The sequence below is a fragment of the Lathyrus oleraceus genome, chromosome 6 (assembly GCF_024323335.1).
Source record: "Lathyrus oleraceus cultivar Zhongwan6 chromosome 6, CAAS_Psat_ZW6_1.0, whole genome shotgun sequence".
NCBI classification, from domain to species: Eukaryota; Viridiplantae; Streptophyta; class Magnoliopsida; order Fabales; family Fabaceae; genus Lathyrus; species Lathyrus oleraceus.
Window position 1 is genome coordinate 139,562,397 of NC_066584.1, and position 23,309 is coordinate 139,585,705.

The following is a 23,309-nucleotide window of genomic DNA, read 5'->3' on the forward strand; positions in this document are numbered from 1 at the left end:
ATGCAAACTCAGAGTGATAAAGCTATACCTAAAATACCGCTCATGATGAAAAATGTGTTTGGATTTCATGCGCTCACCATGCTAGGTAAAGCTTGATAGAATCCAAAGTACCTCTAGTATGGTGCGGCTTCTTACTCAGGTCGGGATGCACATGGATCCTATGTTAGTTAAGCTTGAGATAGATGTGTCTGATCTTTTTCTTCAGCAGTATCATCTTTTGGGAGGATCATTCAATAACAAGCAACGGTAAATGGGTGATCATTTCATCCACTACCACCAATGGTCATCACCGAACTAACAACAACACCAAGAACCTGAAATACATGCAACAAATGACACCCAACAGTAGCAGACAAACCAATGTAAAATAGTAAACAAAAAGGTAAATAACAAAAAGAACATAAAAAAAAAAGCATAATTAAACCTCCCCCACGCATGAAGTAAACATTGGCCTCAATGTTTTAGAACAAAATAGAAGAGAGTGACTCACAGTGCCCTACTAAAGAGGCTGGGGCAGAAAGTGCAATATCAATTGTCGCATCATCATGTTCATCTCATACAAAATAGCCCCTTGCCAAGCCTGCTTTATTCCTTATCTCGATTGCTCGGTTCTAAGGTCATCGAGCTCAGTTTGTAGCCATGCCCACTGGTCTTAATTCATGGACGATGACCCGACACCCTGTTGGGTTGGATCTTGGTGAGGGGGTATAAACTGCTCCTGATGATGATCTTCTTCATTCATAGGTTCACCTGTAACCATATTGTCAACATCGTAGCCTTCCTATTCATTAGGGTTAACACTCACATATAACCAGTTAGCACAATCAACAATACTTACTCTGTCAGGATTAGGTAATTCAATGATAAACCTTTTATGGATCACCATAGAGTAATAATCACGAGAAGTAGAAATCATACCTTGTTGAATGAGAGTTAACATATCAATTTTGGTCTTACCTGCCACAGGGGTCTCCTCAAGCAAAACCGCATGATAACCAAAATGTTCAGCAATCTGGGTAATCATGCCCCCCAACAAATATACCACCGGAGTCTTCCTGGCCAACTCCCCCCAAATAGTCAGTTGCAAAGGCAACGACATTGATAGATTGATTCTATGCTATAGAGTTCATGAAAAATAACTCCCTTTGAGTTGCCATGCCTGTACTATCACCTCGTCCAAATAGAGTATATGCCAGACCTTTTTGGGCATAACAGAAATAAGGGTTTTCGATGCCCAAGGCCTTTTCACCTTTTGAGGTGTAAGAAGTCCTCTTTGTAATAGCAGTCCAAAAATCATGCGGAACAAACCCTTCAGGGACCACTCCAGGTCCTTAAAGTAGGAGTCGGAGAATACCAGCCAACTCCTCGACAGATAACACATGATCATTATAAAAAATACGGAATTTGAGAGTACCATAGTAGTACCTCGTAGTGTCAATCCACCTTTTCTCCAATTGGAACTCAATTGTACTTAAAAATTCAAGTGTGATGTGCTCATAAGTAGGCGCCTCGAGACACATGAATTCCAATATTCCCAACACATGAAACATCCGATCAATTTAAAATTTTGATCCTAAGTCATTAAGGGTTTGTTCACACATGTACCTTATGGGATTCAACTTACGCTTTCTATGAATGGAGTACTGTTGCTCTTGCTCCGGGTTATCGAAGATAATTTTATATGGGTTTGATGTATGACTACTCCTCTTTCGTGGCCTTGAAGTCTCAGCCATTTGTTGCTTACCTTGAACAATCCTCTTCGGGGGCATTTTTATACCTGCAAAAAAATTAAGAGAAATTCGAAAATGAAATTAAGAAAAACGGACACCGTGAATGTGATGAGGATGAAAAATGGTGAAGGTTTTGTGAATGGAGTTTTTGATTTGGGGTGGATAAGATAGTAAAGGTGGAAGCTTTTTGTGGAGGTTTTAGGTTTATGAGAGAGAGAGGTGGTGAAGAAGATGAGGTTTGTGAGAGATAATGATAGGAAATCAGATTTTGGAGTACGGTTAGTAGGTATAATGAATGGTGAATGGGTTTTAATGAGGGGTGGGGTCCACAAGAGAATCTTAAAAAATTTCAAATTTTCAAATCCACTGACCTAACACGGGCCGTGTCAAGTACCACAGTCGACTGTGCCAGGATTCTGTCACGCCCACTTTGATAGGTTTGCTTCAGTTCTCCTGACACGGGCCGTGTCAAGCACCACGACCGACCGTGTCAGGCAACTGTCATGTCCACCTTAACAGCTTTGCTTCAGTTATCCTGACACGAACCGTGTCAAGCACCACGACCGACTTTGTTAGGATCATGCAATTTCCATTTTGAAAGCATACTTCAGTGATCCTGACACGGGTCATGTCAAAGGCCACAGGTGGCTGGTTTATCTTCAAAAAAATAATTCCTCTCTCTTTTTTTCCAGATTTTGTCTTTCCTCCCGGTACAACTTCCTTCACGAATGCTTGTGCAAATTCCACATTTACTTGAGTGTCTTTGCCTTTTAAGCAAGGCATTGTGCATACCTGAACAAACCTAAAACACCAAACAAAAACAACGAAAATAATTATAAATAAAACGTGTGGGTTGCCTCCCACAAAGCGCTTCGTTTAACATCGCATGGCTCGACAGTCGTCCATCTTATTTGGTAAGACGAACATCATCTACCAGACCACTCTCTTGTCCTTGGTAGTACGGTTTTAATCGATGTCCATTCACCTTAAAAGTGTCCTCGTCTGCTGGACTTTCGAGCTCGATTGCTCCATGTAGGAATACTTTATGAATCACAAAAGGTCCAGACCATCTTGACCTCAGCTTTCCAAGAAACAACTTCAACCTGGAATTAAACAACAAAACCAATTGTCCCTCCCAAAATTCTTTCTTCTGAATTCTTTGGTCATTCCCTTTTTTTGTTTTCTCTTTGTATATTTTGGCATTTTTATAAGCCTGATTTCTAAACTCTTCTAACTCATGTGGTTGAAGAATCCGGGATTCACCAGCTTTTGAAAGATCATAGTTCAGGAATTTGGAGGCCCCAAATGCTTTGTGCTCTAGTTCGAGCGGTAAATTACATGCTTTACCGTAAACCAATTGATAAGGGGATATACCTATTGGGCTTTTGAATGTTGTTTTATACGCCCACAGTGCATCCTCCAACTTTATTGCCCAATCCTTTCGAGAAGCACTGATAGTCTTTTCCAGAATCTGCTTTATCTGCCTGTTAGATACTTCAACCTGTCCAGTCGTATGAGGATGATAAGGTGTGGCAATCTTGTGCTTCACTGTAAGACCCTAATTTTGACCCTAAGATCCCTCATGGCATCATATCATTGCTCATTGCATTGCCTCAAGGATCATAGCATGTGTGGCTCCTTAACCCTAGGGTTGGGACTTGTGTGAGTTGGTTTGAGACCACCAAGCATGCTTGAATTGTATATTATTGCTTTTCTTATTTTGTTTACTAATCAAAAGCAAAAAAATATGTCACTAACTTGTTTTGTTTTGAAGCTCAAGCAATCATGAGATCCCATGCTCCTAGGAGGCTGCTAAGCTCAATAAAATGGCTAGATGAAGATGAGAAAAAGCATGACAATGGTCCACAAAGTTCCTAATCATCATATATGTCTCCCAAGTATCTCAATTTTTCAATTTGATCAAGATAAACCAAAGGGCTTGAGGATTGTTTCCCAAGGAAACCCTAATTCATTTATGCATCAACTTGTGCCTTGCTCATGAAGCAACCTCAACCTATGATCAAATTCAGTCAAGGTAAGTTCTTTCATTCACTATTTTATGCATTTATGAGCCTATTTGAGTATCCTCAATCATTCATTCATCAAGATTTGAATTTTGGCTTTGAGAAGTTGACCAGTCAAGTCATCTGACTAATTTGAGATCCACTGAGACCTAACTTTTGATGTGTTTGTCAAATGAAGATGACCCCAAGAGAATAAATGTTCTTAAGAACCATATGAACAACTTTCATGTTCATCAAAAATCCATTTTAAACTTGTAAGGTCATCATTCATTTCAAAACATTATAGGTCATTTTGACTGAAACCCTAATTTTGGGTCAACTTCCCAAAGACCTAACTTCCTCATTTTTTATGATTTTGATGTGAGACAAATTGAATTGGAAATATTAAAATGTCAACTTCAATTTTTATGTTGGACAAAATTTCATAATCCTAAAAGAAACACATGTGATAATACAAAACATTATAGGTCACTTTGGACCAAAATCATTGAATCTTGAAAAAGTCCAACTTCAAGTGCCCATAACTTTCTCATAAAAACTCCAAATGATGCAAAATTTAAGTCCAAATAGATCATATTGAAAATATCTACAACTTTTATGTTAGAGGTTTTTCCATTTGAGGCTTTCATCATTGAAACAGAAGGGCTTGAAGTTGGTCACTTTTGGCAAATTTTTCAAAGACATGTTTTGTACATCAAACTTCATGGCCAGTTTTCACAAATTTCCAAACTCCAAATGGATTTTTGGCCAACATAGATTTTCTTCCTTATGTCAAGACCTTTCCAACCATTACTCACATGCTTATGTTTGGATTTTCTATATGTGACTTTCGAAGAGGGGAACATTTGTGACCAATTATGAAATTCACATTGAATCTTCATGCACAAGCAAACACAAGGAAAATTGCACGTCCATTTCCATTTGGTATGATATCAACTTGCATTTCCAATTGATTTTGGGCCTCACATGCTCCTGTACAGGCCCATGCATGGAGGACCCAATGATCATGCACACAAGTTCTTCACCTTAATGCTTGGATCTCAGCTATAAATAAGAGCCTTGCCTCATTCAAATTTCAACCTCAAGGCAACCTGAAACTCTACAGAAGTGAAAACCCAGCCATTACCAAAGGAATTCTGATTTTTCTTTTCTCAATTCAAGCTTGAATTTCAACAAAATCAGTTGATCTTCAAGACTTATTCCTTAGCCTTGCATTCATACCACATCTCAAGAGCAAATTGGAAGCAAAAGATTGAGTGGATCGTGCTGCACAAAGCTGCTCTTCGAAGGTAGATGTTCAAACTGTTTTGATCTACATCTCATCATACAATGTAAATTGCTTGTGTTCATTTGGTTTTCTGAAGTCCTCGTGCAAGAGGCAAGCCAGTGGTGGCTTTGATTTCATGTTTTAGAACATTTCAATTTGAACACCTTGAAATTCAAGTTGAGATTTCTCATTATATAGAGATCTTGAGGATAATCCAAGGTTATAGGGGTGATGTACATTACCCCAGCTTCATTTTGGTATAAGGCACGTGCATTTTGGTTGAGGTTTAAAAACCTGTAATTGGTGGTCGGAATCAGTTGGTCCACCGGAGAAGACGGTGGTTTCCACCACCGTCCCCACCACCGTCCCCACGTGGAATCACCTGGCTCCTTGGATTTGGCTCATATGATCTAATCTTGGCCTTTGATTCACATGACTTATTTTAATTCAGTTTGCTTCGCGCTTGACTCTTGCCTACCATGGAAGCGCACCTCTGAGCCATTGGATTTGTCCATGTCAATTAATGAAGTGGGTCATGCGCTTCCTGATTTTTCATATTTTTCTAATTTCTGTTTTATTTTCTTTTATTCCATTCATTTTCAAAAATTCATAACTATTTATTTGGAATCACAAAAATATGAGACCAATTGCAAAAAATTTCTTGAAAAATCTAGTTTCATAATCTGATTTTAATCATTTTTGTGATTCCATTTAATATTTTTTGTGAATTATTTTGTTTTAAATAGTTTTTAATTCATTTTTAATACTTTTTGATATCCAAAAATTCAAAAAAAAAAAAATTCTTAACACATATGGATCATGATAAGTCTATGAAAAATATTCTCATCAATTTCTTAATTGATTTGAGATTTATTTGAGATTTTAGTTCATTTGTGTTATTTTTCTTTGTTTTTAATTGTTTTAAAATAGTTTCTGTTTTCAAAAAATGTTGAGAAAATTTGTCAAACCTTGCTTGACCATGTTAGACTTATGATAATTCAATTGGACTTATCCAAGTTGATTTGAATTGAATTTGAAGTTTGACCTTATTTTGTTCATTTTATTTTATGCATTTATTTTAATTTCAAAAAATATGTTTGACTTTGTTGACCTCTAATCTTCATTTCTCTTCTGTTTACCATTGGTTGATGTTGATTTCATTCACATTTAATCATTGTGTTCTGTTTATGTCATTTGAATTCTCATTTTGTTCATTTCATCTTCATCTCTTTTCTCCTTCTTTTTCTTTTGGCCAATGAGTTAATGATTTGTGGTTAGTCTTGACATATGAGAGGCTTAACCTTCTTTGATCCAAATCAAACTCAACTTGATCAAAGATCAAGTGAGTTGCTTTGTGTCCAAGATAGGTTGCTTCTCGGTCAAGCAAAAAACCTAAAATCCATATAAGGCCTTCCTTCTTTTCTTTTGGCATGGCAAGTTGTAGGAGCTTGGCTTACTAGTCATGATCCCTAACTTGTGTTTGTTTGCCTATAATTTTATTGACCGGCCTCAGATAGGTGTGACTACTACATTAGTCCACTTACGATTGCTTAACATAGCGCTAAATTGTCTTATGACACACTCACATTAACTACTAATTACTAACTTTAATTCAAGCATTTAATTCTTGCAATTTACTTTCTTGCTCATTTATTCATATTGCCTTTTAGCTTTTCTCACTTGAGCTCATACTTTATGTTTATGCCATTTTCCTTTTGCTCATTTGAGCATATTATTGTATATAAATATATTGTTGCTTTGTGTTTGTTTTATGATTGTTTGTGTGAACCCAATGCAAAAAGGAGAAAGGACTTAGAATTAGGACCTTACCTATGCTTAAAGGAGTTCAAGAGGAACTAGGCATCATGCCTTTAGAGTGCTAAATTGATTGAAGAGTAACTAGGCCTCATGCCTTTAGAATGCTAAATCTTGAAAGTTGACTTCAAAGGACCCCTATTCTAAACTCATTCTTTGTCCATTTCGCTTATTGTGATGTGAACCTTTTGATTGTTTGTTCTTGTGTGATAGGGATTCCAAACTTGAGATAGTAAGAATGACCATTGTCATGAATAGACAAGTTAAGAGAAACAAGCCAAATGGAGATCCTATGAGCTTGATTGAATATTTGTTTGATTGCTTGAGTTATTTGCTAAGTCCAAAGGAAAGGAGCATCTTGAATCATCTTTATGATCTCAAGAAAAGGAACTCCAAGGGTTTTATCTCTTCTCTTATCTTTGCATGTTTAGGACTAGCCCTTCTCTTCTTCTCTCCACTCTAACCCAAGCCAAACTCATTTTGTGCAAACATTGACATTGTTTTCAAATTAGAAACCTAGGCCTTATGCCTTTGATTTATCAAACTTTTTTCATTAATACTCCTTGTGAATGAATCTTAAGTCATCTTTGACCTCACTTTGTGAATACTTCTAATTAGTAAATACAACTCACTTCAAGTGATTTTTGTGGTTCCAATGGCCACCTTTGTTAAAACCTTTTTTCATAAAACATTAGTCATTAGGTTTGAGTTATCATAGTGGTTGATGTAAACCTCACCTTATCCTTAGTGATTGGACTATAAGTCTTCCATACTTATTATAGGGTGGATCCCTCACTAGTATGTTGAAGCTCTCCTCACATGGTGGATTGTTGGTTTAGGTTAAGTTTTCTCCCTTTGATAACAAACGACCTTAAGGCTTTTGACCAAATCAATTCACCAATCTTTTTTGAGATTTTTACCCCAAACTACGAGGTTTTGATCCTACCTTTGTGATGGTACGTAGGCAATCGGTTTATCCATTCAAACAACAAAATTGTAAATATGTATATTCTTTTCTCATCTCCCCAATATTGTTTGCACAAATGTTTTCACAAATACCAACCTACAATACATCTTTGCAAAAAGGGCTCCCTTAGAGTATTAAGGATGTTTTGGGTGCTTAAAACCTTCCCATTGCATAACCAACCCCCTTACCCAGATCTCTGATATTTTTATTAGTTTTTGATTTGACATATAATCAACAGTGACCAAAATGAAATGCTTTACAAACAAAGGTGGAATGGGTCCCATGAAGTCTATTCCCCATACATCAAACAACTCTACCTCCAACATGGCATTCTGAGGCATCTGATTTCTCTTCAAAATATTACCCATCCTCTGACATCTGTCACATTACTTCAATATGCTTTGAGCACCCTTGAATAGTGTAGGGCAATACAACCTATACTGGAGGACTTTTGTTGCTGTTCTATCACCACTAAAGTGTCCTCCATATTATGAGTCATAACATGCTTTGAGGATGTCCCTTTGTTCTTCCTCCAGAACATACCTTCGAATTAACCCGTCTATTACCTTTTTGTACAAGAACGGATCGTCCCATAAGTAAAACCTACAATCATGCAAAAACTTTTTATTTTTCTTAGAATCGAAATCGTCAGGTATTATTCCACATACTAAATAATTCGCATAGTCTGTGAACCATGGAACACCTGTAACGGCTAGGATTTGTTCTTCGATGAACTCATCCTTGATTGGGTGTGTCTCCTCTATTTCTTCTATCAGGGAAATCCAGAATAAGTGATCGGCAACAATATTTTCACAATCTTTTTTGTCTCTGATTTCCAGATCAAACTCTTGCAGAAGTAGAATCCATCTCAGCAACCTTGGTTTAGATTCTGGTTTAGCAAAAAGATATTTCAAAGCAGCATGGTCAATATAAACAATTACCTTTGATCCTAACAGGTAAGACCTGAATTTGTCAAAAGCATATACAACCGCAAGCAACTCTTTTTGAGTGGTTGCATAATTCATTTGGGTAGGATTCAAGATGTGACTTGCATAATAAATCACATGCAAGAGCTTTTCCTTTCTTTGTCCTAGCACTGCCCCTACTACAGTATCACTTGCATCACACATGATCTCAAAAGAGAGAGACCAATTAGGGGCAATCACTAAAGGAGAAGACACCAACTCCCTCTTCAAGATTTCAAAAGCTTCACTGCACTTTTTGTCAAAAAGAAAAGGTGTTTCTTTCAAGAGAAAGCTCATTAACAGTTTGGGGATCTTAGAAAAGTCTCTGATGAACCTGGGGTAAAAATCCGCACGTACCAAGAAGCTTCTTATACCTTTTTCATTCATGAGTGGTGGTAAATTAGCTACCTCCTCCATTTTTGCTTTGTCTACTTCTATGCCTTTATTGTAAGTTTGTGTTCCAACACTATGCCCTCACGTACCATAAAATGGAACTTCTCCCAATTTATGATCAAATTTGTTTTCTAGCATATTTATAGCATAAGAGACAAGTTAGTCAAACATTTATCAAAAGAAGAACCGAAAACAGAAAAGTCATCCATAAACACTTCCATATGTTTTTCAAGCATGTCATCGAATATGGATGTCATACACCTCTAAAATGTGGCAGGTGCATTGCACAACCCAAATGGAATTCTCCTCTATGTAAAATACCATAAGGACATGTGAAAGCAGCCTTCTCTTGATCTTCAAGGGCCACTACAATCTGATTGTACCCCGAGTATCAGTCAAGGAAACAATAGTAATCATGACTGGCCAGCCTTTCCAACATTTGATCAATGAATGGCAAAGGGAAGTTGTCCTTTCTTGTTGCAATATTCAACCTTCTTTAATCAATGCACTCTCCAACCTGTAACAGTTCTTGTTGGGATCAACTCATTTTTCTCATTTTTGATCATAATAGTTCCCCCCTTTTTAGGTACCACATGCACTGGACTAACCTATGAGCTATCAGATATAGGGTAAATCAGCCTCGCATCCAACAACTTTACCACCTCTTTGCGAACCACTTCTTTCATAGATGGATTAACTCTTCGTTGTGGTTGAACCACCGGCTTATGATCATCTTCCATCAAAATCTTGTGCATGCAAACTGCCGGGCTAATACCTTTCAAATCCCCAATCGCCCATCCCATAACACTCTTGTACTTATTGAGTACTTGGATGAGTTCTTCTACTTGAAAACTTTTTAAATCGAAATTGATAATGGCAGAGCACTTCTTGTCAGCATCAAGAAACACATACTTCAGATTCTCGGGTAGTTGTTTCAATTCTGCCCCCTTTTTAGGCTCTTGGTTATTTTATAATGATTGGGTTGGTCTTAAATCTTCCTACCGATGTGTTTTAGATTTAGTCCTCGAAAGTTGTGCTTCCATCATGGCTAGCACTTCTGACTCTCTCTCATCTTCATTACTTTCAAAAATTGACAAGCTCAAAACATGTTCTAAAGGTAACTGAGGTGTTTTCATTTCAATTCCTTGAGAAATCACTTGATATATTACCTCTACAGTGTGACTCATGCCCACATCATCTTTGTATTGCATAGTATTCCAAACATCAATTTTCAATTCTCCATCGTAGACTTTGAGGGTCATTGTTCCTTCCTCTATGTCTATCATACACCGTTCTGTTTCTAAAAATGGTCTGCCCAACATGAGAGGGATTTCCTAATCTTCCGACATCTCAAGAATGAAAAAGTCAACCGGAAACACAAATTTATTTATCTTTACCAGAACATCCTCCACAATTCAATAAGGTCGCATATCCTAGTGTCTTGAACGGTGCCAAGGCCCAATGTTTTATAAATGGACAACAACATCAAACTCACACTAGCTCCCAAATCAATCAGAGCCTTCTTGAATTTTCTATCATCGATAGTGCAAGTAATAGTAACAGAACCCCTGTCTTTCTTTTTCACAGGAATTTTCATCCCTTTGAGAATAGCACTGCAAGTGTCAGTGAGGATTATTGGGTCTACATTTGTGGAGTGCTTTTTGGAGATGATTTCTTTCATGAATTTGGCATATATTAGCATTTTCTCCAGAGCTTCAGAAAATGGAACGTTTATCTTAAGTTTCTTAAACATCTCTAAAAGCTTCTCAAAATTCTTCCCATGTTGGCATTTCTTCTTTTGTCTCGGAGGATAAGGAAGTTTAATGATTGGCTTGATAGCTTTTTCCTTCACCTTTATAGGCATTATCATAACATCATCCTCTGTTTTCATCGGTTCTTTGATTTCTAACTCGACTTCCAACAACCTATCTTCTTCTACAATGTTTTCTTCTAGTTTCTCAGTAGACTTACCACTTCTGGTCACAACAACATTAACATTATTATGCTCACGAGGATTTGTCATTGTACCACTAGGCAAGGTACCTGGAGCTTGATAATTTGAGGCCAATTGTTGTGCTATCTGACCCATCTGAAGTTCAAATTTTTTTATAGAGGCGGTGGTGTTTTTCTGATTGTTTCTAGTCTCTTCTTGGAACGGAATATTATGAGTGCCCATTTTTTCAATGGAAATCTCCCAGTCTTATTTCTTTGAAGCTTGTTGTTTCTGCTGTTGTTGATATTGACCTTGACCCTGTTGTGGAACATTCCCTCTCTGATATTTCTAGGAGAAGTTTGGATGATTCTTCCAACCTGGATTGTAAGTGTTGGATTAGGGATTATTCTGCTTCAAAAATTTTATCTCTTCAATTTGTTAAGGGGTTGCAAAGCAATACCGGTGTGGTGAGGTCCATTACAAATTTCACAAGTGATGGTCTGAGCAGGTTGAACTTGAGCTACCTGTTGAGTACCTATATTCATAGCTTTCAACTTCTTTTCCACTTCAGCAGCTATTGTATCTTCCAACCGGATTTCATTAGTTTCTAACTTCAGATCAATAACTCCCTCAGGTTTGCTCGTACACCTATCATACAACTCCAGATGCTCATTTGCAGTTATCGCTGCAATGATCTTTTTAATACCGGTGGTTGTTGAGAAATTGGTTAAGCCACTGGCTGTTGTATCAATCAACTGTTTTGTGTTAATTTTGAGACCATTGACAAACATTTGCATTTGTTCAGTCTGATCCATATTATGAGTTGTGCAAGCTACCAGGAACCTTTTGAATCTATTGTAGGCATCTCCCAAAGACTCACCCTCCTTCTATTTGAAGTTCAGGATTTCATACCTTTTTCTCATAAATACCGATGCTGGAAAATACTCATTTAAGAAAGTTGTTTCCATCTCTTTCCGTGATGTAATACTTCCGGATGGGAGAGAATATAACCATTCTTCCACCTCTTTAGCTAAAGTGAACTGGAACATTCTTAACTTCTTTGCTTCATCAGTATAACCATCAATTTTCAAAGTGGTACTCATGGTCAGAAATCTCTACAAGTGCTTGTTTGCATTTTTATTCACCTTTCCGGTGAAAGGTTTTCTTTCAAGTTGATTGATTGTGCTAGGATGTAGTTGAAAATTAGTCACATTCACCGGTTGGTTGACAATTATTAATCTACCACCCAATGCATTTGCACCTCCATAATCACCAAGGAGTCTTTTCGAAGGTGGAGGTGGAATTGGAGGAACTTCAGCCATAGTTTTTCTTTTTGAATCTGAATCTGAGTGATTAGAGGGAATTTCTTCTTTGGAATTTAGTCTAGCGTGTCTGAGTCTTTGGTGAAGGGTGCTCTCGATTTCTACGTCAAAAAGAAATTCAGCCGAGGGATCTCCTCGCATAAACAAATTAGACAGATTAGTGAATGAAATTATATAAATGACAGAAAAATAATTTTATTGCAGAGCAACAAAATTTAAACTGAACTAAAATCAAACTCTATATTTTGTCAGTCCCCGACAATGGTGCCAAAAACTTGATCGGAAAAATAGCAAGTGTACTATTTTTCCTTTTGTAGTAATAAAGGGGAACTTGCCCGAATTTCGATATCAAGGACTACATGTTAATATCGAGTTCAAATAATTGTTCAATTAAACAAAAAATAGTGTTCGGGTTTTAGATTCAAACTTATAAAAATAAGAGCAAATAAAATAAATAATACTATAAAACAAGGGTTTCAGGGAAAAACGAACATGCCAGGGAAGGTGTATAATTTGTCCCTGTAACAACTCTGAGTCACTATTGCATCAACAAATATCAATTAATTACTACCAGTTCTCAAGGGTATTTTCTCTCAATGCCTTGGTGAGAAAACCTTTAATCATTCAACCCTAATCTTTATGTTCATAAAAAATTATCGGTGAAATTAAGCCTTATTATATCAAGAATCATCTGGTTCATACAGGTTATCCCTAGTCTGAGGTGATATCTACTGCAGAGTAATCTTATGAAAACCTCATCAATGGAGATCAAGTCTAATCGATAATCTGACATCAATCTCAATTGTTCAAAAAGAGAAAGGATTACACACATCAAAAGATTACGGTAATTATGAAAAATAATATTGTTATTGCAATCGCAAACTCAAACTCATTACATATATAAATTAGGGACACCCCCTAGCATTAGGGGGTTTAGCTACTCATATTGTTCAAAACAGATTCAAGATAAAAATTAGACATTACAAGTAATTGGATGACTTGGATCTTCAATTGCTTCCGCTCATGAAAATCTTCCGCTCTCCGAATTCCTTGATCTCTCTGATTCTCGATCGTATGATAATTCTTCATGCTCTATTCACTCCTGGCCAAAAAGTCCTCCAATTCCTTGTAGAAACTCCTCTAAATAGTGAAAATCCCTTAGCATTGATTGGAAATCCCCAAAATTCCCTTTCTGCTAAAGTCTTGAGAAAAAAACACAAAAGTTGAAATAATTAGCGCATGGGCCAACACAGCCCATGTCAACTGACACGGGTGGCCGTGTTGCGCCACTATTTATATCTGCTCTTGTTTCCAACTCAGGTACGCTAACACGGGTGGCCATGTCACGCCTCTGGTTGTCATCTTTTCTTGCTTCCATCTCAGGTAGGCTGACATGGCTCGTGTCAGCTGATATAGGTGGCCCTATTGCTCCATTATCTTGGCCATCATCCTGTGACGACCCATGTCAGGTGAAACGGGTGGCCGTGGCAGGCCTCATATAACTTGGCATTTTCCATCCCGAAACTCCATATTTCTCTACTTTCTTACACTTAGTCATTTGGGTTTCCTACTTGGACCTGGAGAGAATCAAAACAGACAACCGAAGCATGAAATCCCGAAAACACGAAATAAAACTCAAAAATGATAAAACACCCAATTAACTTTAAAAAAATTAAAACTGACTCGAAAGGTAGCATAATACGAACAAAGTACTCCAAAGTCCTTGGCTTCTTGTCGAATAAGTGATGAAAATACAATAAAAATAGTGAGCGATCATTCCCCAAGTCAACACCAAGCATGCTTCAAGTCACATGCAAATCTAAAGCAAACCTCCACAATCTCCCTCCAAAACCATCCACACACCTTCCTTATAAATAGGTGAAGGTATTCCCCTTCAGAACCACGCTGAAAAAAGCCTCAAACTTATTCTAAACATCTGTGTTGAACCTCCATTAACAGAGTATTATGTTTTCATTTCCACAACCCTTCAACCCCACACAATTATCCATAAACCTTCACCAAACATCATTCAAGCTTTCCAAACATCTAACTCCCTTTTCCCAAGTCTCACCTAAGTTGAGCCATACCATCCGAAAACTTCCCTGAGCTACTTATGATATGGTAGATTTCTCCACCCCCATCATCCAAACAAGTTTCAATTTCCCTCAAAATCACTCACTGATCATTTCCCCTAAACTTGTAGCTTTGATTGTCCCTTATTCACCATTTAATTTTTAAATTAGGTAAAGTCACTCTTTTTGGTTCGTGAGAAAGAACTCCACACTCAGAGCCAATCAATGGCTCATGAGTGTGAAGGATAGTTTGTTTATGTTTATGCATTGAGATTCCATGAAAAAATCCGGTTGATTTTGCTTATTTCCAGCTTTTGATTTTCAAAAATCTCGAGGTTGAAGACAACCCCGAGTCGTTACCTCGCGCGAATTTCAAGTTCAAACAAAAGCCATGTCGTGTCCTGATTAGGCCTTCGGCGCGCGCATTTCATGTTTTCACTTGTTTCATTATTTATTCATTCCGGTCTGTTTCATAACACAACTGGGCCTTTGGCCTAGTGGATGAAGGGGTTAATCCCCCCTGGCCCCAAGGTCAGGGGTTCAACCCCCAGCGTGTGCATCCTGTTCATTTTATTTTATCTTTGTTGAATTTTATTTATTTATTTTCCCTATTTATTTCCATTTTGATTTTATTTTTTAACCCTTTTATTTTTATTATTGTGCAAATATGTTGAACATAAACCCCCTTTATTTTTGTGTCTAGAATTTATTGGTGACTTGTTTTATTTCATTTAAATTATTTTTGATGGACTTTTGAGTTCTTGAACTTATGGACTCATGAAATCTATTTAATTCATGACATGTTTGGGTTAGGGTTGATTAAAACCTTCCATGCTTCAAACCTACGATTGGATGATCAAGTGTTCATCCATGGTACTTTGAAGCATGGATAGGTTTCCCCTACTTCAAATAACTTGGTCATTTGACTTGTGGATGAAGTGTTATTTTGTTAACTTAGATTCATTTGATACATTGTTGTTTCATGTGGTTTATACTAACTCACTAACACCTTATACTCTTTTGTATACATTAACCCCTTACTAACTTGTTAATATTTTGACTTGTCCGTATAACTTGTTAACTTAATCAATCATTAATCTTTCAACTTCGGGTTTTATAGTCTTCCTTTTGTCAATCTATTGACAGATGGACTTGAGGCTGAATAACTTTCTTTGTTACAAATCTATGGTAAGATTATACATTGATCATCTCCCATACTTTGCATCAATGATAAGTCATCCCTTGATGGGCCATATTTTGAATCTATTGACCTAAGGATAGATAATCCTCAAATGTTGGTCCATTTGTTCATAATACCAAGATAACTTGACTTTACTAAATTTTGGTCATAACTAACATTTTGCTATTGTCATTGTTATTATCCATTGTTATTTACTTTTATGTCATTTACATTCAAGTACTCATCATTATCATTATCATTGTATAAACTTCATCGTGCATGTTTATTATCTTGTTTTTACTTTATTGTTATCATACTCATAAAATCAACAAAAACATGATAAAATTATAAGACTAAAAAAATATTTCATTGAACTTAATCAACTTGGACTTAGAGGATCCCATTTAGGACCATTGCTTGGAGGCTTTTCCATTACTTTCTTGTGACACTTTGTTTCAAACACTTGGGTTTCATTTTAACTTACATTCCGGTTGTAAGAATGGCATCATGGCACCACCTTAGGGGGACATGTTTGTAAGACCATAATCCTTTGTTTAGCATATGTCACTTTTCAACACACAAGACTTTCTCTTGGGCTACCTTGCAATGAGACCCTTTATTTTCCTTGTTGCTTACTTCGCATTCATGTTGAATAACCAAATTTTCTTAATCAAATAAACAAACCCTTGATTCAACGTCAAGTGGATTTTTCCTAATCAAACTTAAAACACTTAATAACTACGATTAGTATTGCGCGCCATGAGCCTTAAGTGGTGGAGAATGAGTGAGAATAGAGCATTCCTACCCTCACTCTGATTATTTTGGAGGCAAGACGATTGGCTTGTTATCTAGAATGTTCACCTCCTCCCTTAGACTTTAGTGCAATCTAATCACAAAATCTTTTCATAAACCCTTGTTTAAGGTAAAATAAACACAACCCATCAAACCTAATTTTGGTGCCTTAGGGTACCCATCCCGAAAACCCTTTTCTCAAAGGTAAAATCAACCAACACACAAACATTTTCTACTCCAAACTATGGAGCTCTGATTCCTCAACCTTGAATAAGTGATACGTAGGCACAAGTGCCATAATCCTTGGCGAGCACCATAATAATAAAAACAAAAACTCCTCTCTTTCACACATTCTTTCTTTTGAAAATAAAATAATAACGAGATAAATCCCCATGTATGTAAACAACCCAAATGGTTCCCATGGAATATCATGAACGTGAGGGGTGATAATATCTTCCCCTTGCGTAGCCGACTCCTGAACCCTAATCTCGGTTGCAAGACCGACTCTTTATCCTTTTCTAGTGCTTCCCGTGCGCTTATCTTTTGAGGGTTTTATCTACTATTCCCCTTGCCTCTTTGATAGAGGCACACAAATAAAATTTGGCGGCGACTCTTATGATATTGCCTTCTCCCATATATGGAGGCAGTTCCTTTTTTCAGTTTGCTCGCTATCGAAACCCCCATGGCGACAAACCCCAAATAACCACCCAAAAACCTTCACCAACCTCCACTTGAACTTTCCAAGGCCCTAACTTGTCCACCCTGAGCCTCATTTGAGCTGAGCTCTGTCATCAGAATGCCTATCTGAGTTTGATTCTGATCAGGTAGTTTCACTCACCCCCATCTCTTAAACAAGTTACTAATCACCTCGAAATGTTCTTTTGATCATTAACCCTAAGCTTTCAGCTGCGATTGTTCCATTTCCAACATTTAATTTTTAAACTAGGTTAAGTTTGTTCATCTGGTTCTTAGAGAAATACTCCACACTCGGAGTCAATCAATGGCTCATGAGTGTGGAGGATGATTTGTTTTCATGTTTGATTTTTGAATGTTGGAAGGTTGAAGACGACTGTTTGCGTGTTTTTTCAAATTCAAAAATATTTGATGTCGTGTCCTGATTGGTTGGCCAACACACGCTTTCCTTTTTATTTCTATTTATTTTTTTATTATGTTCAAGGCATTTACTTTCACCACTGAGCGCTTGGCCCAGTAGGAGAGGGGGTTAATCCCCATATGATCCCAAGGTCAGGGGTTCAACCACCAGCGTATGCAAATGTTTGTTTCATTTTTCGTTTCACTTGTATTTTAATTATTTTCACCCTATTTTATTTCCAACTTTGAATTATTTTTTACCCCCATTTATTTTATCATTCTGAAAATATTTAAACATGGATCCCCATTATTTTTGTCTCTAGAATTTATTAGTGCCTTGTTTCAAATCATTTGAATATTTTTTTATGGGCTTATGAAGTCTTGAATCCATGGGCTAATGAGATCTACTTTAGTCATGATATTTGTTGGTTTAGGGTTGATTGAACCTCCCATACTTCAAACCTACTAATGGATGATCAAGTGTTCATCCATGTTACTTTGAAGGACAAATAGGTTGCCCTTATTCTAACCAACTTGGGTAATTTTGCTTGTGGATGAAGCCTTACTTGTACATATGCTAACTTGTAATTTCATCTAATCAATTATCATTTCTTTTGATTATAATAAACCACTAACCTCTTATACTTACTTGTTTATATCATACACTAACTCTTATTATCTTGTTAATAGTATACCTTGATCTTATAACTTGCTGAACTTAATAACTTAATCAATCATTAAGCTTTCAATCTTGAGTTTTGCATAGTTTTCCTTTTGTCAATCTATTGATAGATGGACTTGAGGTTATATAACTTTTATTGGTACAAATCTATGGTAAGTTGATCCCCTGATAATCTTCCATACTTTGCATCAGTGATAAGTTATCCTCTGATGCACCATATTTTGAATCTATTGACCTAAGGGTAGATAATCCTTATATGTAGTTACATTGTTCATAATACCAACTTAACCTAACTTTACTAACTTTGACTACCACTAGGATTTTTTTATTGTTATTGTCATTGTTATTTTTTATTTACTTTTATGTCATTTACATTCAAGTACTTGTCATCATCATCATTGTATAAACTTCATCATGCATGTTTATTATTTGTCTTTACTTTATTGTTATCATACATTTAAAAATAACAAAAACATGATAAAAATTATAAGGCCAAAAATAAATCACTCCACTTAATCAACTTGGACTTAGAGGATCTTATCTTAGGACCTTTTCTTGGAGGCTTTTTCCTTATCTCTGTGATACTTGGTTCAACTTTGGGTTTCATCTGTACCTACATTCCGGTTGTAAGAGTGGCATCATGGAACCACCTTAGGGGGGCATGTTTGTAAGACCATTATCCTTTGTTTAGCTTAGGTCATTTTCTACACACACAAGATTTTCTCTTGGGCTATCTTACAATGAGAGCCTTTACTTTTTTTGCTGGTTACTTTGCATACATGTTACATTACCCAATTTCATAATCAAATAAATAAATCATTGATCCAACGTCAAGTGGCATTTTCATAATCAAATTCAAAATACTTAAAAACTACGATTAGTATTGTACTCCACGAGCCTTAAGTGGTGGAGAATGAGTAAGAATTGAGCATTCTTACCCTTACTCTGATTATTTTGGACGCAAGACCCTTGGCTTGTTGTCTAGAATATTCACCTCCGTCCATAGACTTTACTGCAATCTAATCATAAATTCTTTTTCATAAACCCTTATTCAAGGTAAAAATAATTCAACCCATCAAACCCTTAATTTTTGTGCCTTAGGGCACCCCTCGGAAAACCATTTTCTCAAAGGTAAAATCAACCAACACACAAACATTTTCTACTTTGAACTACGGAACTCTGATTCCTCATACTTGATGAGTGATACATAGGCATAAGGGCCATAATCCTTGGAGAGCACAATAAAACAAAAATTCCTAGAGTCCAATCATTTCTTTTATACTTACACCCCTTTTGAAAATAAAACAATAAATGTGATAAATACCTGCATATGTAAACAACCCAAATGGTTCCCATGGAGTACCATGGATGTGAGGAATGCTAATACCTTCCTCTTGTGTAACCAACTTTCGAACCCAAACCTCGGTTGCGAGACCAATTCCTTATTCTCTTTCTGCTCTTCCCGCGCGCGTCTCTTTTCTGAGGGTTTTATCGATAATTTCCCCCCACCTCTCCGATAGAGGCATATAGATAAAATTCGGTTTCGACTCTTCTATCTTGTCATTCTCTCTCTTCAAAGGAAAGACATTTCTTTTAGTCCCTATTTCGTTATCTGAGCGGTAGCGACACTGGCTAACCAAGAACCTAGGATATTTATATCAGCTTATCTCCAACCTTAACAAGCTTTTAACACCGGGCTAAGCTTGAACCAAATGAAGTCTTTTGAATGGGTTGAGCCTTCAAACCGAATTGGGGACTTAGTAACTAAATCCCTAAAACCAATATTTTAACGAGTTTAGATTTTAACCCAAATAAACAATCCCTAAATGAATGAATTATTCAACCAAAACGACATTCTTGAAAGCGCTACGTCTATACTTTAGTGAGGAAAAGTAAAATAAATATTTATATAGAGAGAATGATAATTGATGAATGAAATCTCACATTTATGGATATGAAAATATATGGGTATGGACCTCTATTTATAGTATAGAGGTTGGTACAAAAGGGAAATATTTTATGGCCAAAATTAATGAGTCAATCAATTGGCATTATGCAACAATCGATTGGCTAACCTAAAATTAATCGATTATAAAAATTTAAAAGGAAAGAGAAGATATAAAACCATTTCCCATTTTTAAGATGTTTACCTAATTGTGTACGGCATATTTTAGCACCATCATAATGGATTAGGTAAAACTCCTAATCTATTGGCAAGAACAAAAATTTGGCCATAGACTTTTCGACAACTCCCAACTCATATGGCATGACTTCAAGCAATTTTTATAAGTATTTTAGTGGAAAAAATCTAGATTAAAATCTTTTATATGTGTGTGTGTGTGTGTGTGTGTGATTAGCCATATAACTCTACGATAAAGACTTTATGCTTTTACAATGTTATTCACTCTAGCGTATTAGGGGGAGCTTTTACATACATCAAGTTTTGTCAAATGATTCAATATTTTAAATGATTCATTGAGCCTTACTTTGAGATAAGACTTGATTTATATTCAATTTTATGCCATTTTCAAATAATCCAACTTAATAAGCCTTATTGATCTGGTTGTATCCTTAAGCGCTTTATGCTTGGCTTTGGTTGTTATAATCAAAGACTAGTTAACATCATAAAAAAAACATAGTCATCTCTAAGAAAGCTTCATTAACAAATAACCTTCAAAACATGGTTCTGTAAGAACAAAGTTGGTTCTACAATATATCTCTAAGATTTTGATGATAACAAAGGATGAAACAAAATGGTACTCTAACGAGATTTTTTCATAGTATGCAGGACTCTGATCAAACATCGGATAGAAAATTACATCAGATAGAAATATTCAATTATCAGATGCTACTCAGAAAGAATGTGTCCAGAAGACTCTGATTCTGATCAATGCAGATACCCAGTGTAACATAAAGAAATCAGACTCTGATAAAAGAACACTGAATCCAGACTCTGAATCTGAAGAAGTCTAGAGCATTGAGAAACTCTGATACAGTTAGACATACTTATCCTCTGAAGGCAAACTCTGATCTATCAAGACTCTGATGTAGACTCACCAGCTCAGAATGTGTAACCGAAAAGAAATATGTATTTGGAAAGAAACTATTTCAAGAAGGAAATAATGAGGCTCTCAAAACTCTTTTAGAAAGAAACAAGGAGAGTAATGACATTAAACATTCTTCAATGACCAAGTTCCTGTCATCACTCCAACGGTCCTTCACAACGACTATATAAAGGACGGAATACTTCACAAGAGAACACACCTGAGACACACAAGAAATCTCATTCATCCTCTCTCATTTTTTCACGAGTTGCTGATCTTACGTGAAAAGCTATTATTCTTATAATTCTGTAATATTTGCTTTTTGTTAGAAGAACTTTACATTACAATTTATACTCTTGCTTGAACTACTTCCTCAAGTGACTTTGCGCAGTCTGAATACTTGAGAGGGCTGAGAGATTATTCTCTTAAATGTTTGGTTGTGTAATCTTTCAAGATTAGTGGATTAAGTCCTTTTTGAAGGCGAAATCACCTTGGCCGGGTGGACTGAAGTAGCTTTGAATTTCAAGCGAACCAGTATAAAATTCTGTGTCATTTCCTTTTTATTCTGTGTGTGTCTGATTTCTAAAAAAGTTTTTATTTCCAAAACAATTCAAACCCCCTTTCTTGTTTTTTCTCAACCTTCAGGTTCCACATTGTTCCCCTATTTGATGATGACAACACATCTCTAAGGTAGGTGGTAAAAGAAATAACAAATAAATATTTAAAGTGATTAAACTCCCCGCAATTAAATAGAGAGTATACTCTACTCCCTATGAGATTATACTTCTCCCTTTTTGTTGAATTCAAATAGATGGGTAAAAATGCATGGAGAAAATTTAAATATGCAAACATAGGAAAATAATTATTCAGGAAACGAAAACATAACTCTTTTAATAACTAAAAATGCTTGAAATTCAAAGTACAAAAGGAAACATGCAAAATTGAAATATTGCAGAAAGCAGAAAAGAACACACTTAGACACCTAGGTGATACTACTCTATATCAAAATCATTATCGAAGAACAGGTCTCTTGGTTGTTGTGTTTGGTCTGGAATAAAGTGTTGGGTTATGACGTCGAACTTGTCATTGGACATATTTATTTTCCCAAATATGACCTTGAGTAATTCTTTGGTTCATGGTTGTTTAGGAATAAAGTAGTCAAGATCGTCTCTCTCTATGAGTAGTTCTTAATCATTGTTTTTCTCTTATTCTCATTTGAAGTAGGTTTTTCAATCTCTTTTCCATTGATGATCTCAAATCTCATTGTTGCTAAAACTAATTTCCCTATTTTTCTTATATGTTATTTATACTCTTCATCTTCAAAGTTGAATTAGGTGCATTTCAGAATCTTTGTGATCACATTACCATATGGCTGACATACTCTTTCTTTCTCGCTTTCCATGATGTAATTGATTACTTGTTTTGTCTAGTTCTCCTTGATTTTGTTCTCTATTGACCATACAACTTCAACATCAAATTGAGTTATGATCCCAAAGTCGGAGTTTCTTGGAAAAAGTATACGATTGGTTGTGTGATTAATCATATGAGTATTAGGGAGAATGTAACCAGCAATGAATAGGTTTGGTATTGAGGATGATGGATTCCCCATTAGAGGGGATGCAACCAACTTAAGATTGAAGTTGAATCCTTGGTCTACATCATTATTTTTTTGTTAAAATCATTTCTGGTGGATGGACGCATTTTAGGATCCTTTCATCTAAAGATGGATCTTATTCCCATCACCTTATACCCATTTGAAAAATGGAGAGGTACCTATATATACTAGATCCATCCTTTTTTAATATCTTCAACCCAATAACTTGTCAATATTCCAACCATCTTCATTAACGCAATCATTCACCGTCATCTCACAACAACACACATGGCCATCTTCTTCCATATTCATTCTTCAATAACACCTATTTTTCAAAACAACACAAATCACAATCTTCTTCCATATACATTCCTTTAACAAGCATCATCTTCATCAACCTTCCTTTAACAACACGAGCATTCTTCTTCCACCATTTT

At 36.2% G+C, this 23,309-nt stretch overlaps 2 protein-coding genes across 2 annotated transcripts; both read right to left on the reverse strand.

The window, feature by feature from the left end:
• Window positions 1-263: 263 nt before the first annotated feature.
• LOC127094430 (uncharacterized) lies at window positions 264-9,185 on the reverse strand. The gene is made up of 8 exons (XM_051033266.1): window positions 9,143-9,185; window positions 8,472-8,692; window positions 8,347-8,406; window positions 2,665-3,231; window positions 2,523-2,532; window positions 1,606-1,777; window positions 806-869; window positions 264-314 (listed from the first exon to the last, which is right to left on the reverse strand). The coding sequence occupies exons 1-8, from the start codon at window positions 9,183-9,185 to the stop codon at window positions 264-266; spliced, it is 1,188 nt and encodes a 395-aa protein (XP_050889223.1).
• Window positions 9,186-10,554: 1,369 nt separating this feature from the next.
• LOC127094431 (uncharacterized) lies at window positions 10,555-11,184 on the reverse strand. Its single transcript, XM_051033268.1, has one exon. It carries the CDS (start codon window positions 11,182-11,184, stop codon window positions 10,555-10,557), a length of 630 nt encoding a protein of 209 aa, XP_050889225.1.
• Between the last annotated feature and the right edge of the window lie 12,125 nt (window positions 11,185-23,309).